The sequence below is a fragment of the Gadus morhua genome, chromosome 16 (genome assembly GCF_902167405.1).
Source record: "Gadus morhua chromosome 16, gadMor3.0, whole genome shotgun sequence".
NCBI classification, from domain to species: Eukaryota; Metazoa; Chordata; class Actinopteri; order Gadiformes; family Gadidae; genus Gadus; species Gadus morhua.
Genome location: NC_044063.1, coordinates 6473138 through 6491144, shown reverse-complemented (window position 1 = coordinate 6491144; position 18007 = coordinate 6473138). Strand labels below are relative to the sequence as shown.

At 45.3% G+C, this 18007-nt stretch overlaps 1 protein-coding gene across 1 annotated transcript in view; it reads left to right on the top strand.

Moving 5' to 3' along the window:
* cntn5 (contactin 5) overlaps positions 1-18007 on the top strand; it is a 137514-nt gene that overhangs the window by 42770 nt on the left and 76737 nt on the right. The window contains 4 exon segments of the mRNA XM_030380344.1: positions 6566-6785; positions 11893-12015; positions 12535-12638; positions 12641-12709. Coding sequence (XP_030236204.1) covers positions 11975-12015; positions 12535-12638; positions 12641-12709 — 214 coding nt within the window. The 5' untranslated portion in view covers positions 6566-6785; positions 11893-11974.

Genomic DNA, 18007 nt, shown 5'->3' with positions numbered 1-18007 from the left:
ACGAACAGAGCTCCGACTCCCCGCGACCTTATATTGATTGAGTCTAAAACGTTATCAAAGATTCAGCCATCGAGAGTACTACATCAGGTAGCAATCACGTTGCCATGGCACATGTGTAAATAAATGACAAGGCACCGCCTCACAAGTTAACTAACGATCGCTGTAGGCTTCAATATCATACAAGCACTTTATACGTTTTCCTTTTATTTTGTTCACAATTTTGAACACAATTGCATGCTTTAATAAAGTATTGTTTTAGCATCGTATAGGCCGATGCTACAGAAATTCACTTTTTTGTTTTCCGAGCGCACCATGACCGTTTTTTTCGTTTCTGTTTTATTCCCCCTCGTTTCCACCTCGCGGTGTGGTTCGATTTGGTGTGGCTTGGCGCAGCTCAATTACTGCTGGCGTTTCGACCACCGACTGTACCCTTATGGTAGGACAGGCTGTGAAAAAAACGTAATTGGCGGGCTTACCCAATACTTATAAGCAAGGGGGGGGGGGGACAGACACCTGTGTGATTCCCTGTCAATGACGTAATCTGACTTAACGGACGAATCAAACGTATGAATCGAACAAACGAATCGTGTTAGTGAAAGGAACTGAAAGAACTGATTCCCGGAAAATAATCGTTTTGCCCATCCCTACTGTCCATGCAATAATGTGTGTCTAAATCATAATTTCAGTGTGTGTGTCTGTGTGCGTGCATGCATGCGTGTGTGAGTCCCTCAGCAGGTTATTTGTGATTACTTAGCATAACAGCGATGGATCCCGGCACTGAATGGGCCAGATGCCCTCCAGCTGAGGCAGAGCTCCTCCCTGGGCTTGGCCAGTCGATCGGGGCAAGGTCGCCACACCCTCACTGCCCACGCTGCACCAATACAACCTCGCAACCCATAGGACATAGAAAGACTCTGGTCTTTCACACCTGAAGCCCGGGCTGATAGGACAGGTGGCTGGAGGGGCGGGGGCGGGGGGGGGGGGGGGGTTCTCATGATATATGAATGGGCTGGTCGGTAATGATATTCTGCTGAGTAAATGGTATGGGGCATAATCAGCCTCAGTCAATATCATCTGGCTGTGAAGGTCTTCATTAATCTCGCAGGCTAATGCTAATCAGGCCCATCTACCTAAGCCCCCCCTTCCCTCGTTCACCTACTTGTGTTATTCTAATTAATTTCTCCCTGCCGCGTCCGGTGAGGCTGGGGTCCTAGGCTGCTCACACACATGTGGTCATCTCAAGTCTCCACCAGCCCAGCCATGGATTACTAGGAGATGACATTTGCTGCACATTCAGTCTCTCTCTCTCTCTCTCTCTCTCTCTCTCTCTCTCTCTCTCTCTCTCTCTCTCTCTCTCCTCTCTCTCTCTCTCTTTTTTCTGTTCCCCCCCATCTCTCTCCCTCTATATATACATAAATATATCATATCTATCATCTCTGGCGCACTTTATCCCTCTTATCTCGCCCACCAGACACACCTTGTTGTCCCCGGTGTTTACCGACACCCCCTTCTACCTCCATATCTGTCGTGTGACTGAAGCTGGCGTGGGGGGAAGGAGGCTTCTCGCACAGCATTTCATTTCCACTCACCTCCTCGGAGCATCTGCATCCATTCTGTGTGATGAATTCAACCCTAATTAATTACCGGTTTATTAATGTGATCGGGGTGTGCTGCAGCACACGGCGTCTAGACGGCAACAATCCAGGGGGTTTCCGAGGCGGAGACGAGGATCAGTTTATGTATTAGACGACGGAAATGGCCACGCGGGGCATGCGGGCGTCTTTGGATCGAATTTGATTTGGAAAAAAAATATTAAACGGTCGCCCTCATCCTCGGATTCCATCTTGTGCTTGGGATTCCGCCCATTTTGACTCCCATCACAAGAGCTGTGTTCGAAATCGTTCCCTATCACGGATATAGTGCACTATATAGGGTGCTCGCCAATTTTGTAGTGGTGTTCGAATTCTCAGTGGTTATTTTCACGCAGTATATCGTGCACTTAAAATACCTAATATTTGAGTGTACATACAATGTTCCCTACATGTTACCTCCCGTATACCACATTGCAATGCGGTCGTGTTTTTCCCGGAGGAAAAGCTGAAAAAACCGCGAAAACGAATACATTTAATGATGGAGTCTCCGGCTTTCGTTTAGAAACGCCAGCAATTTATTTGGGATTTAACATAGAAAATGTACCACTCCAAAATTATTAAAAAAAATGTAGCGAGGAAATGTAACATTCAACATCAATACAACCTCCAGCTTTCCTCGTGAGTGCCTGGTTTGTTTACATTATGTGGGCTCATCTGCCTGCGTCACACAAATACCCGGCGCATTTACTGACGCAAATGACGTTCAGAAAGTTCAGCGTAGTGTCCGAATTCTCATTTGTTCGTTCCCTATAGTGCACATGAACACTATATAGGGAATAGTGAGTGAGTGAATAGGGAACGATTTCGAACACAGCTAAGGTGTGCTAACAGTCTAAGTTTTTAAATGTGACATGTGTGTGATTTGCCGTTACAAGCTGTTTTGATTTATTAATTTTTTTACGTCTTTTTTTTAACGGCTAATCACACTTGTGGTAGGCCTCTAATAAGTCACCTTTAACGGTTACATGTCAATAGGCAAAAACGTCACAATCAATACACGTATGTATCTGTTGTATATAATATAGTATTTAATTGTTTAACACTATGCTACACATTGTCTCATTAACGCACTATGTATAATACTACTCAATGAAGAAACTGCTTTATGTGAGGAACGATTGCATACCTATTGCCAGGTTTGGTTGTATTGTGGAAATGTTTTGTTAAAAAAACAAAATAGACTCAACCACCAAGGAATCGCCTTGGCAGAGGAAGTGGCTACAACAACGGTGGCTACAACATTTTCTTTCAAGCAATTAAAAAAAGGCAGAGTCCTTTGTGGTTCTTTCTGTGGCCTGATGCTATCGGGAGGTGGAGGGCAGGTAGTGAACCGTCACGCATTGTTCCATAGCACGCTGGTAATGTGGCCCAATGCAGCGGGCCCCTTTCAACGAGTCGCCTTCTCCCGTTCCCGCGGAGACAAGGATCAGTGCTATCTGCTGGGGTCATTTCCTCTATCTGATGAAGGAGACAGCTGACAGGAGGGAGGGAGAGAGATAGCAAGAGAGAAAGGGGGTGAGCAGGTGGTGGAGGGAGGGAGAGCGAGAGAGTAAGGGACAGGAAGAGAGCAAGGGGAAGAAAGAGGCAGAGAGGGATAGAGAAAGAGCAAGGGGAGAGAGAGAGAGAGAGAGAGAGAGAGAGAGAGAGAGAGAGAGAGAGAGAGAGAGAGAGAGAGAGAGAGAGAGAGAGAGAGAGAGAGAGAGAGAGAGAGAGAGGGCAAGGGAGAGAGAGACAGAGAAAGAGAGAGAGAAACTGTTGGCTTCTCCACTCAGACCCACAAAAGACCCCTTCTGTGTGTAATGCGCTGCATTCATCAGGACTCAGCCCCTTTCTGAACCTGTAATGGGACTTTTCTCCAGCCGCTTCCACCTCGTGACATCATGCTCTTTTAGCATAGCAATCTGGCAAAAAGGAATACTTTTTTCTCTTTTTCCTTGATATCACATAATAGGGAACGGATGAAATAGCGCAAGGTAGATAAAGGTGTTGAATTAAATTATTCGGGGGGTTCATAATCCTTTCCAGAATTCATCCAAAAGGAGCCCAATCAAGAATTGAGTTGGAGGAAGATATGTCATATGTTCTCACAGAGGTATTAATTGCAATTTGTTATCTTCATTTAGACTCACCTGAATGAATATTAGGCAATAATATATGTAGAGTATAGTGATACAAAAAAAAGAGAGAGATGTTGTGATATAAATCCAATGAGAGGGATTATGAGTTCTCCTCTCGTTCCCTTGTCTCCAGCAGAATGTTAGGTGTCTGATTTAAAGGTATGTTTGATAATGAAACTGATGCCTATATGTTAGGGTTGCAGGCGATTAGGGCATAGCAGCTCTCTAAATCTCCTGTAAAGCTCTCCCTAGCTGATTCTTAGCAGGGTAGCATATTCAGCCCATTCCTGGTAACTAATGGTTTCGTTTTTCAATTGAAAAACTCCCAGTGCCTTTAATTCAAAAATGGATTCCCTGTCCCCGGTATTCCCCGGAGAGGGTGAAATACTGTAATTGCCCACTCACCCAATTGCAGAAAAACAATATTTTTGCTGCTGACGAGTCCCCCAAGACGCATAATTATTTGTTCAGCTTTATTTAGTTTCTTCATGGCTCTTCATCATGTAATTGAAGATAACCCACTCCTCCCGCCCCCAGCTCCCATTGCTCTGTGGTCCTGGGGGTCTGTTGTTAGCCCCGACCCGTCCCGCCCTCTTCATCACTGTCTCCGCTTCCATTTTATTCATCTGGAATGTTTGCATTAAGCAGCCAATCCCGTGAGGACGGCGTTGTCTTTGGTGGCTCCTTAATACACTTCTTTGGGAATGAACCAGGCGACCGTCAGGGGAAACATGAGCGGTTCGCAATCGCACACAATCACAAGTTATTATATTTTCAGGCGGTATCAAAACAAAAACAATTTTCTCCGCTGACAGGCTACTGCAGCACAGCACGTCGGAGGAGCCGGGAGAGAGAGATGGCTTTGGACAGGCTCTGGGATAGTTCCAGCGTCTTTCCGGGGGTTGTTTTTATGGACTTCGATGGACCTTTTCTGTCTCTATCTCTCTCTCTTGTTCCCTCTCCTTCTCCTCTGTCACCGCCCGGGTTTGCTGGGTCTGTGCGGACAGTGATTCGCGGGCGCCGACCTCTGTGTGTCTGAAGGGGCTGAGGATAGGAACTAATGTGATCTGGTGGTTCACTCAAAGGTGTCTGTGGGCCACTCCACCAGGGCTGAGGGTGTTCCATTCGCGAGATGAAAGGTTCTGGATCCGATCCCCAATGACTGCAGTCTACCACAATGAAATCCTTAAGAAATAGATCCGGAAATAACACCTGATACACTCCCGTAGAACTCGTATCTGAATTTTTCTCTTCACCGCTTTGGATTCAAATGCTAAATGTGTCTGAATCTTGACACACACCACCCAATCACTGAATCTGGGTTTTGTTTTGCTTTAGCAGCATGATGTCTGCATGTGGAAGCCTTGTCCTAAACATCGGCGCCGAATGTCTATTTAATGCAAATTCCCATTTAAATCTTTTTGACTCTAGCATAAAACAAACAATGGGGTTCTGCGTCTGAGGACGCACGCCCAGTGATAATAAACACCATGCATCATGTGTACATTTTCGATTTGAGTGAAGCTCCACACAGTTTAACAAACATAACAGGTTCCATTCATCCTCATTTGTGATCTATCTCGGACTCAGACTTATTTGTCACCTTTCATTTTCATTGTATCAACACTAAATTATCCCTGTGTATATCGTACTCCATTTGGCCTACCACACCGTGCTAAATTCATATATTATTATGGAATACGATCCGGGCAGAATCTCTCTCTATATATATACACATTATTTGGATGTCATTGGAAGGTATTGAGATGTATATCCAGTTAGAGTTTGAAAGTGCCCATGATAACGATGGCGTTGGTAAATTGTTCCATATCCCCACAGCCTCATAATAGTCCTTTGGCACTCGCCTTTAGAAAGCTATTAGGACTAATACGACATCCTAATAAATTCTGCAGCTTCCTCTCCTTCATGAAGCAGTTTTGCGCTGTTTGTGTTTCTATCTTCCCCTTGTGTTCCCCTCAAGTGTGACCACAGTAGGTCACTCGTCGGTCAACAGAGGAACGTTTTGGACCTATTATACCACCAGGTGTGATTAGCCGTTACAAGCCATTTTGAAAATCTGCCTCTTCTGATATCACTAATGGACGTGTCCAGCTAGATGTATGTCGGATAGATGAGCAACGTTTGCTACAGTCCACTGGGTAGGCTGGTAGACTGATCTATCCAGCATATATCTAGGTGGACACGCCCAATTGTGATGTCAGAAGAGGCAGATTTTCAAAATGGTTTGTAACGGCTAATAACACTCACACCTGGTGGTATAATATGTCACCTTTAAGCGTGTGTTAATACACTGGCCATGAAGTGCAAGAATATGATTCAACTTTGTTCATGGTATGGATTGGTTCCTTTTCCTACCCAAATTGTTTGGTCAGAAAAATATTCTTGCATCTTCAATAGTTGTCTATCTGCTTCCAAAAGCAATGTTTGAACCCAATCCACATCTGCCCATACTATCATCGTCCTGATGAAGTAGTCTGTATTAGTTTGAGAATGATTAGGCATCTGTTCATATATAAGGCCCATTAACCTTTCAAAATGTTTAATCGAAATGGACCATCAGAGTTGTCAGCCCCTGTGACCACTCAGCTTATTATGGTCACGGTATCGAGGACATAGGTGGTGACGACCGTTGCTTTGACCTTTAACCGACCACAGGAACAACTTCCTCACAACGCTTTATTCCCAAGTAAACACAGAAAGACAAAATAAGAACAAAAGTGAGAATCAGTGCAGAGTAAATTAAAGATCTACTCTACTCTACTCTCTCTGTTCCAGACGCGGGCCGGGCCTTCGGCTGGTCCTCTTCGTCATCGCCATCGTCGCCATCACTCCACTCACGGACCAGACGTAGACAGGACTACAGAGGAGGAGGAGGAGGAGGAGGAGGAGGGGGGGGGGGGAGACGACTGGTCCTCCTTCACTTCCAGTCACCATCCCCGCCACCCCCTCCAGCTGTCAGCACCCAGCTCGCTGGAGGAGGACTCCCTCAGCCAAGGTGAGACCGACTCCCCCCAAACACGCGCTCGCTCACGTCGGGCTGCCACACCCCCATCTGTTGGCGTCTGGCTGGTCGGGGGAAGAATGAATGGGTCTCACCAATCCATCATCACCGCTCCCTCTCCAGAGTGACCAGGGTGCTGGCCTCTGTGAAATTGAAGTGGGATTGCTGCGATCTCCGTCTGTCTCTCTCTCTCTCTCTCTCTCTCTCTCTCTCTCTCTCTCTCTCTCTCTCTCTCTCTCTCTCTCTCTCTCTCTCTCTCTCTCTTCTCTCTTCTCTCATTGCTTCTCTCTCTCTCATTGCTTCTCTCTCTCTCTCTGTCTCTCTCTCTCTCACTCTCACTCTGGCTCTATCTCCGCCTATTTCTCACTCTCTCTCTCTCAGACTTTCCGCCTCTCTCTCGCCGTATCTCTCTCTCTCTCTCGCATCTCTCTCGCTGTCTCTTTCTCCCGCGCTGTCTCCCTCTCTCTCCCTCTCCCTCTCTCCCTCTCGCCGTATCTCTCTCTCTCACGCTCTCTCCCTCTCTCTCACCCTCTTTCTCTTGCAGTCTCTCTTGCCGTCTCTTTCTCCTGCGCTGTCTCTCTCTCTCTCACCCTCTTGCTCTCTCTCTCTCCCTGTCTTGGCTGCTGTCATGGCTCTACAATGATGGATATGTTTGTCAGGAGTTAAAGATGTAATACCCTGCAACACAACGCGGAGACGGACAGACATTTATCTACATTGCTTACTAGATGGCCTGGCAGATAGGATGTGTAGAATATATTAAGACATCAGGGAAACTCTTAATTGATCCCCACAATGAGTTTTCTGTCATTTTTCTTTCTTTCTGTTTTGCTCTTGTTTTGTGTGGATTTCTCCTATCTGGGTTTCGACTGAAATAATTCATGCTTCCTTTATTTATTTCATAAAGTCTATCTTTAATTGACTCAGCAGTGAATCTTACTTTTGTTCTCATTTTGTCTTTCTGTGTTTACCCTTATCATATATCTTTCTGTATCATTTCTTTGTTTCTTTCTTCATTTTTCTCTCTTTTTCTTTTTCACGGTCTCCGTCTCCCTAGAGTAGCTGTTTGCGGCCACACATACAATGAATGAATAAGTAGGCCTTTCATTCATTCTTTTTTCAATCCGTTCTTGCTTTTTGTCTTACAATCTTCGTTCAATTTGTCAGTTTGTAGCAGAGTTACTTTTCTCTATTTTTCTTCCATTGTTGAATTCATTATTTCTATCTCTCATGTCGGTATTTACTTTCTGTTTCTTTCTTCCATTGTTTAATTATTTCTTTCATTCTCTCATGTTGTGTGTCTGTCTGTCCGTATTTACTTTCTATATCTTTCTTCCATTCTTCACCCATTCTTTCTCCCTGTCATTCAGTATGTCTGTCTCTCTCTCTCAGTCTGTCTGTATTTACATTCTGTATCTTTCTGTCGTCCATTGCTCCCTGACCTTCAACACAAAAGTCATTCCCAGGCGATTGCTATGTGAGTGTATTGACGGACGGGGAAAACAGACTGTGAAATCACAGCACGTTGTTGTGTCACAGAGGACATGTTGTTGTGGGCATGTCTGCACATGTATTGTATGAAAGGAAGATAGCCATTCCCTGACTGAGGACACAAGGCCAAATTCAGTTTCTTGCCTTTTCCGAAAAAGTGTGTTTGCGTGTATGTTTTTCACAATAAATCATTGGAGGATCAACGGTAGAGAACATTATAATGTACTTAAAAAGAGTATATGATCTTATAATGGGGTGGTCATTAATTGTATAGAATAATGAGCTAGGGTTTGCCCGTCTGTGTTTGCTTTTATTTGGAAGAGAGAGAGAGAGAGAGAGAGAGAGAGAGAGAGAGAGAGAGAGAGAGAGAGAGAGAGAGAGAGAGAGAGAGAGAGAGAGAGAGAGAGAGAGAGCGCTCAGGCCCTCTGAGCCGAACCGCGTCCCGGGGCAGGCCTGAGCGTCGGGTGTGGGTCGTCAGCCTCCTCCCCGCCCTCCCACTCAGACGCGGCAGGTGGGGGGAGATACTGCTGATGAGTCTCACTGTGCCCGCTGTGAGGCTCCTCCGCCATAGTGATAAAACACCTCATAAAGAGTTATAAATACAACCCTGCGTGTAGTGATGGACAAAAGAAATCCGTCAGTTGCCTCTCGATATGTTTTTTAAGGGTTAACGAGGTGTGCGTTAGGCGTCGTAAAATGACGCTCCGTAAAAAAACGAGCTGCGAGACGCTGTTATTTCAGCTGATCCGTTCCCTTCTATTTTTGCGAGCCGGTTTAATGGTCGGAGCGTGTTATTCCTCCTGGCTACAGAGTCAAGTGGGGGACCAATTACCGCACATTGACGTGGGCAAAGCCAGTCACATTACTGCGGCAGGGCGGCTGAATGGAGCGATGGCATTTACCAATCTTGAGTTCATTAGCTGACTTTGAGATATGTATTAATAATGTGCGTCCGGACAATTTCAAGAGAAGGTATTCGGTAGGTGTCGTGGATACATCCCTCTGTGATATCGTATGGTTATTAGGCTATACATTTTAAGATCCTGTTGTCCATCACTTGAAATTAAATAATAGGAGTTGCATGAAGCAATATTATGCATAACAAAATATATATATGAATCCTAATGGTTTATGATATACTAATAATATACTAATAATATCCTAGTAAGTTTCCTCACTTTTGTATTACTATTTGTTTACAATAGTTTAATGGGAGAAAATCTTTTTGATACTTATAATATAATAGTGATACTCCATATTAAACATAAATAATTAATATAATACAGTTACAAAACTTCCTACAATTTATGGACAAAGGAAACATCTATCTCCAGATAAAGTGTCCTTAGTCTCCAACTTATCCTGAGGCTCTGTTAGCTATAGGCTACTCTCTTTCTCTTCTGTCTTGGTTAGCAGGAGGAGACACTGGAATAGGCTGCTAGACCAGTGTTTAGTCTCATGTACCCCCACGGCCCATCAGTATGGCCACAGTGCCCCAACATCCACACCCAACCACAAGACTATAATAATTTAGCATCATTATTGTAGACTCCTAGGAACAACAATTATACTGTTATCATCTAGCATCATAATTAATAATGTTGCTACCTATAGGAACTAAAATTGTGCCAAAATGATTTAGCAGTAGTATTCATATTGTTGTGGTATCTATGTTTACTATGGTAGAAGTTGAATCATACGTTGATTTCAGGGCTTAAATCTTGGCTTGAGATTTAAGCCCTGGTTGGGAACTACTGGGCTGTTGGATGCCAAAGATGTAGCACTTTTTAACAACATGCTAGGAATAGCAGAGCTAGCCATCATGAAATATGTATCGTATACATACCGATGGCTTCAAGATTAAATATGTAAAATATAGGGTTCTGCAGTGAAAAGAGAATAACTGAATACTAATTGAAAGGGAAGGCAAGTCAATATATTTTAAACTAACCTTTGATGGTTATTAAAACCGTAGAAACCTAGTCGAGCAATCTGTTATTTATCAAAGTGCTTGTTCCTTCCATTATGAAATATATTTCATCATTAATGACACAACAATACACAATGGCAAATAACAATCGCTTTGGTAAAACCCCTGCTCAAGGACCAAGTTAATTTCATACTTCTATTTCTCTTTGATAATAGCCCCAACAGTGAAATATAGGGAGTTGCCTATGCCTATGGTACATAAATGGTAATGGCAGAGTCTGTAAATGGATGAAACATCTCATGCTTGACCTTGGCTCTGTGGAATTAAAGATTGGCCCCCAAAGGCCCTAGAGATCTCTGAACAGAGAGCTCAGGGCAGCACCACGGTAGGGGTCACGGTGGTGGGATATTATCCACTCTATAATTTAATGATGTAATGTCTCGGTGGCCACCTACATGCAATTACACAGGACACGTGCATGCTAACAAGAAGACTGTTCATACGCTCGGATGCAGCGCTTAACAATACACCGCACGCGCGCGGTGTGTGTGTGTGTGTGTGTGTGTGTGTGTGTGTGTGTGTGTGTGTGTGTGTGTGTGTGTGTGCCCGAGATAGTGCATGTGTGCATGTGTGTATGCGTGTGTGTGTGTTGCAAATATGTATACGTCCAAAACCTCTTAGTTCTTTGTTTGATTTTCAAGGGGCGTTATCAATCAGCATAGCCCAATATAGGACAGGATAGGATAGACCTCCAACCAATCAGAGCAATGAAACGGGTGCCAGATCAGGGGCAGCCATCCTGGTTATTCATGAAAGTGCTTCAACAGCCATCCCATAGGGCACTTCTCTGTAAAGTCATTGTATCAAACCGCATATCAGATAGATGGCTGTGATTGAGCCAAACCGGCCAGGGCTGCTGGAAAACTGTCTGAACAGGAGGGGGGTCAGACGCATATGCCAGAGCAGTTAAAAGCGTGCAGATTCGTCTGGTTCCCAGGCTACCCAGGTTAGCATACCCAGCGCGAACCCATGCGAACAGCTGGGTGGGATCAACCAGCTGCGATCTCAGCCAATCTGATAGCTTTAATTGAGTAGCTGCTGGGTGAGATGTGTGAAACGTCTCTTATTCAAATCAAGGGTTCAAATTGCAACGTGTGAGAATTGGATGCGAGCGTGCCATGAATCTGCTTAAGTTGGCCATGAAAGGGAATTATTTGTGAACCTCAAAACCGTATCATTTCTCATACAAACGGTGGGAAATACTAGAATATGGATCTTTTTTTTCTCTCCCAAAGAATTTGAAACCGGAGACAGTTATGCGAAGGGATATCAATATACACCATTGGCACTTCCTCGATTATTATTTATGGAACACCGATTTTTGGAAGATTTTTTAAAGAAATCCCGGTCTCTGAAATATAAATGTATTTGGCTGAGCTGGATTTGACCAAAGCCTTCCCCTCACCAACAAACTTGATGATGAATATATTCATCGTCAAGATCAAATGTAATATATGAAGTATGTCTATTCCTACATCTGTACATGTTCCTGTCTTCACTTCTCATGTCTGATCCGACCATAAAGGCTCCAGAATGCTCCTTAATGCATGCTCCTTATACAACCTTCGATTATCCCTATGACTCAAACTTCTTCTTCTACTATCCTCTCTTTTACGGTAGAGAGCGATGTGTACGGGCCCGTGTTCGTCCAGGAGCCCGATGATGTCATCTACCCCTTGAACTCCGAAGACAAGAAGTGTTGATGAGCTGCGAAGCGAGAGGAAACCCCCCACCCATACTCAGGTAAGGCTGTATACCTGTCTGTCCTGATACTGGCAGGCTATATACCCGTCTGTCTGTTTTCACTCAGGTAGACTTTATAACCGTCTGTCTGATACACTCAGTAGGCTTGTACCTGTCTGTCTGATACTGGTAGAGCTATATACCCATCTGTCTGGTACACTCAGGTAGGCTATAGCCCTGTCTGTCTGATACAGGAAGCCTTTATAACCTTTGATCGGATACACACAGATATACTCCTGTCTAACAAAACCTTAACTTCACTCCAATCAAAAAGAGACTGTGTTTTACATTTAGTACTCCCCAAACACGAGGGAATCATAGCTGCCTCTCGTTATTAATTGTATTGTTGCATTATGCCTATTGACACGTGTTACAATTCTGACGCTTGATACGTCCGTTACGCACACACAAGACTTCGGCACGATTCAATGTCTCCCCCCCCCCCCCCCCCCCCACCCCCCCCTTTGTAACGAGCCCGGGGGTCTGAATCCCTCTGACCCTCGCCTCCTCTCCTCCCAGCTGGTTCATCAACGGGACCGAGGTGGACCCCGAGGACGACGACCGCTACAGCCTCGTCGACGGGAACCTGATCATCAGCAACGCCAGCGAGACCGCCGACTACGGAAGTACCAGTGCCGCGCGACCAACGGCCTGGGGACCGCCGTGAGCCGCGACGCCCTGCTGCAGTTTGCCTGTGAGTACGGCCTGCTCCGTCTAGCCAGCCTCTGCTATGGAGTCCCTACGTTGACACGACTGCCAAGCCACAAAAACGGAGGGAGATGTGTTTCCAGGTGCCTCCAGCACACAACACAAATTATACGATTAAAAGGAAAAACAGAGCCGGCCTTGATGAACTTTTAGTATTTGGCTTCGGGGCTCTTCAACCCGTTTGACTTGAAACAGTCGTGTTTGGTTTCAGGGGGGCAGTGTGTGTGGTGGTGGGGGGGTGGGTTGGGGTATATAAATATGTACCCTCTGAAGTGGTGCCACGCCCGCTGCCTTTGCTCTGCTCCTCCCCGGGCTGCTGCTGCCTGGTGTAGCTGTTGATCCTCTCAGCTAGCCGCGCCGCGAGCTCTCCGACTCCTGCTCTCGGTGGTAATTGAGAGCAAAAAAAAGCACAGTCGTCCCTGATTACCCATTCTGCGTTGCTCCCGTCCCGGTATACCGTCGACGGAAGCGGACACGGGCAGACCCCCGGACCAGGGCGCTTGAAGGGGAATGTCCGGTTGCCGCCTCCTCTCTTGATTCCCTGGGAGCGAGGGCCGTAATAGCCTGATTGGTATGCTTGAGAGAGGCTATCTGGTTGGTATGCTAACTCGGTGGACGGCTACCAGTGTAGAGGATGCTTCATGGTATGGTGTTGTTATTGGAACAAACGCATTTGTTTTTTTGGTGAATGGTGGACTGGCCAGGGAGAAGGAATTAAAGATGTATTGTATTTTCACAGATCCATGATTGGAATTCATGGCTGTTTTTGGCTCTTGTTGTTTGTTGTGTGTTGAATGGGATAGGCTAGCATAATATGGTGATTTTGAGTCACAAAACGTGTATTTTCAGTGGCTTAGATTATGCATGAAACAATTCCCCTACCTCTTACGCTTTCACAGCTAAAGGCTCAGGCTCAGTGTGTGCGTGCGTGTGTGTGTGTGTGTGTGTGTGTGTGTGTGTGGTGTGTGTGTGTGTGCGTGTGTGTGTGCGTGTGTGTGTGTGGTGTGTGTGTGTGTGTGTGTGTGTGTGTGTGTGATTTCCCTTTAGGTCTGTGTCTGCTAAATGAATTAATAGTAGTCCTGCAAAATATAAGATAGAGTTATTAAGATAAAATATTTTAATACATGCCATGTCTCTCTGGGTATAGCCTCTGTCTTCCTAATCATGGGGTCCGGTGAATGTTAGAGTAACACGGTCTGTAAAGTAATCCCATACACCGAGACTGCTCTACCAACCACTCACGCAGGATCTTAAACTCCTGTCACACCTTCCCAGGGAGAACCAGGCCTCAGAAACTCGCGGGCACACATCGATTTCTTTTTTCAGAACAAAAATGCTTCATGCTTGGTTCTCCCTGAAGTGATTTGATTGGTTGTAAGTATGGAGACGGCTTACTTTCTGGCCTTGGCAGCCTGTCAGGAGAGAACAAGATGGAAATCCATGGCCACACCGAGGGGACCAGAATCTCGCTCTCGAACGGTAGTTCAGATTTAAGGGCAGGATGCTGTTGTAAGTGACCAGCCTAATAGTGGCAGGTGCGATTCCCAATGCCCACAGCCTGTTTGAAGGCCTCCTCAGGCAAGATGTCTAATCGCTAATGAACAGCCAAACATATCCTTTTCTGGATCACAGTGTAGTGCTACTATGTTGCAGAGCTTGATGCAGGTGGGACCGGTGCTGTCCTGCTGCAGGAAGATTCTTCTGGTATCGATCATCCTGTTTGCTACTTTTCCGAAAAGTTCAATGCAGCCCAAGGTAGATATAGCACTATCGAGAAAGAGGCTTAAGCCATGCTTTGGGTCCTCCAACATTTCGAAGCTTATGTTGGCTCAACGCCACAGCCGGTGTTGGTTTTCACCGATCACAACCCTCTAGTCTTCCTAAACCGCATGTATAACAATAACCAACGGCTCATGCGGTGTGCTTTAATGGCGCAGAACTTCAATATCGAGATTCGGCATAAGAAGGGGTGTGATAATGCTGTGGCCGATGCCCTCTCACGTGTGCCCTAGAATGTTAATGCTGACAGCATGGCTGTAATCTTAAGTGTCAATATTTATTTGTCTGTCCCGTTGTACGTATCTGCCATGTCTCTTTAAGTTGCAGCCTCCTGAGTGGTGGTTGCGGACACCTGCATGAAGCTGTGGGTGCAGCCTATATAAGTGGATCCTCCCTCCGGCTCTCTCTCTCTCAACTTCCTGACAGGATCCCAGCTTTTGTTTGTGTTGTACTTCTTCTTGGTTGTAAATAAACACCTTTCTGCGCCATGCTTAGTACGGTGTCCTCCTATGTGTTGTGGCCTTGAGCCGGTCATAACAGTTACATGTTGGTTTTGCAATTGAAGTCTCCCTATTACTACTTATTTTTCTCTTATACAGAACTCTTCGACTTAAAAGGGTATCTTTTGGATTGCTTTCTGAAAAGGACACAAATATAGCTTGACGTCTTAACTTTCCACAGCCAGTAACAAAGCAGCATAACTTCTTGCACAACTTTTACAGAAAGAGAGTTTAACGTAACTTATAACATCTAAACAGTAACCGTCCCCGACACTGGTAGATAAGGTTAACTGCTGTGACTGAACTGTTATTCACAAGATAAAGACTACAGACTAAAGATTACAATCAATATTTTGTTTTCATCCAAAGGGATTTACTGTGGCTAAAGGTCCTGTCAATAAGGTGCAAGGAGAGGTTAGGGCATCCTGCCCAATGACGCCTATGGGGATTGAACCCTGAACCTTCAGGGTGGCAGTCAGACCCTCTAGCCAATATGCCAACCACTTCTCCCACCTCCCGTCATGGTAGTTATTGAGACGGCACAGAGCCCTGGTGTGTGTGTGTGTGTGTGTGTGATGACGGTGGGCTGTTTGTAGTGGATGATGCCCTGATAACTGCTCCCGCGGCCCCCTCACCCAGATCAATAGACGGGGCCCCCCGCTGAGCCCTTTTAAGCCCTGACTAGAGCGCCCGTCTGGTGCTGCCCGCCTCTCTTGTCTCCCCGGGTCTCTCTTTGATCCGCACCGTGTGGTTAGTAGCTGCTACGCGCTACGCCGTCACAGTCCTCTCATCCGCCTAACACTGACATCTTTATCTTTTTGTTGTGCTGTTTAGCTTTTTTGGAGGTAATCGTTGTCAACCCTGTTTAGTCTCGTGAACCGCCGTTGCCCCATCCGTACGGCTGAGGTAGCACTCTGTTGAGTCTAATGCAGGCGTGTTTTTCACTTGAATTAATATTTTACAGCGAACGTTTAGAAATCATTGCTAATATTGTCGTCATTTAAAATGGAAGAAGCTGAGGCGCACTTGTTTTTCTGGTTCTTTATTGTTCAGCAACAACAACATGATATTCAGCTAATTGTAATTGTAGGTAGAAATTGTTGTTGTTATAACAAAGCACCTAAAGTACCTCCTGGAACCTGCTCGGAAACTCCTGGTTGGAATCACAGAGTTTGGAGCCACTTTTATCCAAAGTGACTTGACAGTGAATACATTTTCCTTAATGAGGAGGCAGGGATTTGGGCGTCCTGCCTGATAATATCTACAGGATAGGCTGGCTTTTGGCTGGGCGTCAAACAGTCAAAATTACCTAAATTCTCTCTCTATACTGGAACTAAACAGTACTCAGCACTTTTTTAAACTGTTCTTTAATGGCCCCACCGCGGGCTACACAATATGTTGATGGCATGTCCATTAATTTCCATAGATATATTTATATTGAGCAAACGTAGGCATTCAGTTTCCATGCGTCCAATAAATGGAAATGTATTGTTCCCAAAAGTGCATGTCGATATTACTTCATCACACAGACGCTCTGATATTAGTTATGATCAATAGCTGCAAAATGCCAACGTCAGCCTATCAGGCTTCGATTAGCCCCCATTCCCTGAAGTAAACTACCCCGTATTGCTCACCAGCGACATGGCCGCGGTACAGATACTGCAATATCTATCAACATAATCTTAATTATTTAAACGCTGCTGCATATTGAACAGCAGCAGTGGTTTAATAGTCTCCCTACATATCCTTCAAATGACCCCTTGGGAGATGTAGTTGGAGAGTTAAGGAGACTCATCCTGCAGCCATGCTTTTAACATGCAGGAGTGCATCTCCTCTCCCGACTCGTTCTCCTCGTTCTCCCGTTCCTCTCTCTCTCTTTCAGCATGACGAATGGAGGGTATTTATCACCCGGTGTGAAGCTAGACGGGTCGGTTCTGTCAGTTTCCCCACTCATTGTCTGCCGTCAGACCCTGCCCTCATTCCCAGGCTCTCTGACCTAGGCCAATGAGTACGCTGATCCAAGGCGTCCCCGTCTTGTTTGGATTCACTCTCAACAGCTTCCGTTGCCTTGTTTGACACGAAGTTGAGAAGCGTAACCTTAATTCTCTGCGTTTTCTCTCGGGGTTTCGCAGTGGAAGTGAGCTATTGAAGATTGTCGCCCTGTTGTTTATGATTTCAGCGAGCGATGCGGTGCGATTCAGCCGTGGTTTTGGTTCTCAGAAAAGATGCACCTTTCAGAAAACGATGTCAAGCTCCCATTCTGGTTAGAACTGCCTTCAGTGACTTACACACTTATTAATAAGAATGTGCTTTCAACAATAGTTCACATTAATCTGGAGGGCTTAGGTGTACAAAAATGAGAACTGTAGTCGTAGACATTATGAGAATATCCTTTGTGGTTTACACTTTGTAACTCTTGGCGAATAGTCTACTTTTCAAAGCACTTCCACCAGTGGAGGTTTGACCACACCGAAAATGAGATATTCCTGCCCATTTAAACTGTGCCGTGACCTGTGAAAAAAGAAGCTCAGCATAATTTGTCCAGACTATTTTGTGCTATTGTGACATGGCTGCCGATTCTGCCCCAGCTGCAGTCTTAACGGTCCAAGGAAGGGAGACCCCACTTCTGTGTTCCTCCTCAAGGGGTTCCTTCTTCACCGGGATCTGGGGGAAGTTGTACGAGCCCTTCAGGGTGCTTATGGGTTGGGGTGTATAATAAGCACCATAAGTCGGTGGTGATGAAGGGCTATCCAAACACGTTTTAGAACTTTAATAAGCAACTCCAGACAGGCTTTTACCGACGTGGTGAGTACTTTAACCCTAAAGTTGTCCTGAGCAGTCAAGGTTTCAAGGATTCATGGCAACTGCGACTGCTGGAATCCATGCATGTCATTCGGTTTCATCCGTTTTTATTCATTCATTATTCTGTTTATTTGTTTGTTCATATTTGCAAAGTTTACATGACTATCGACCACAAACACAAAACGCATGGGCCTTCTGCTACA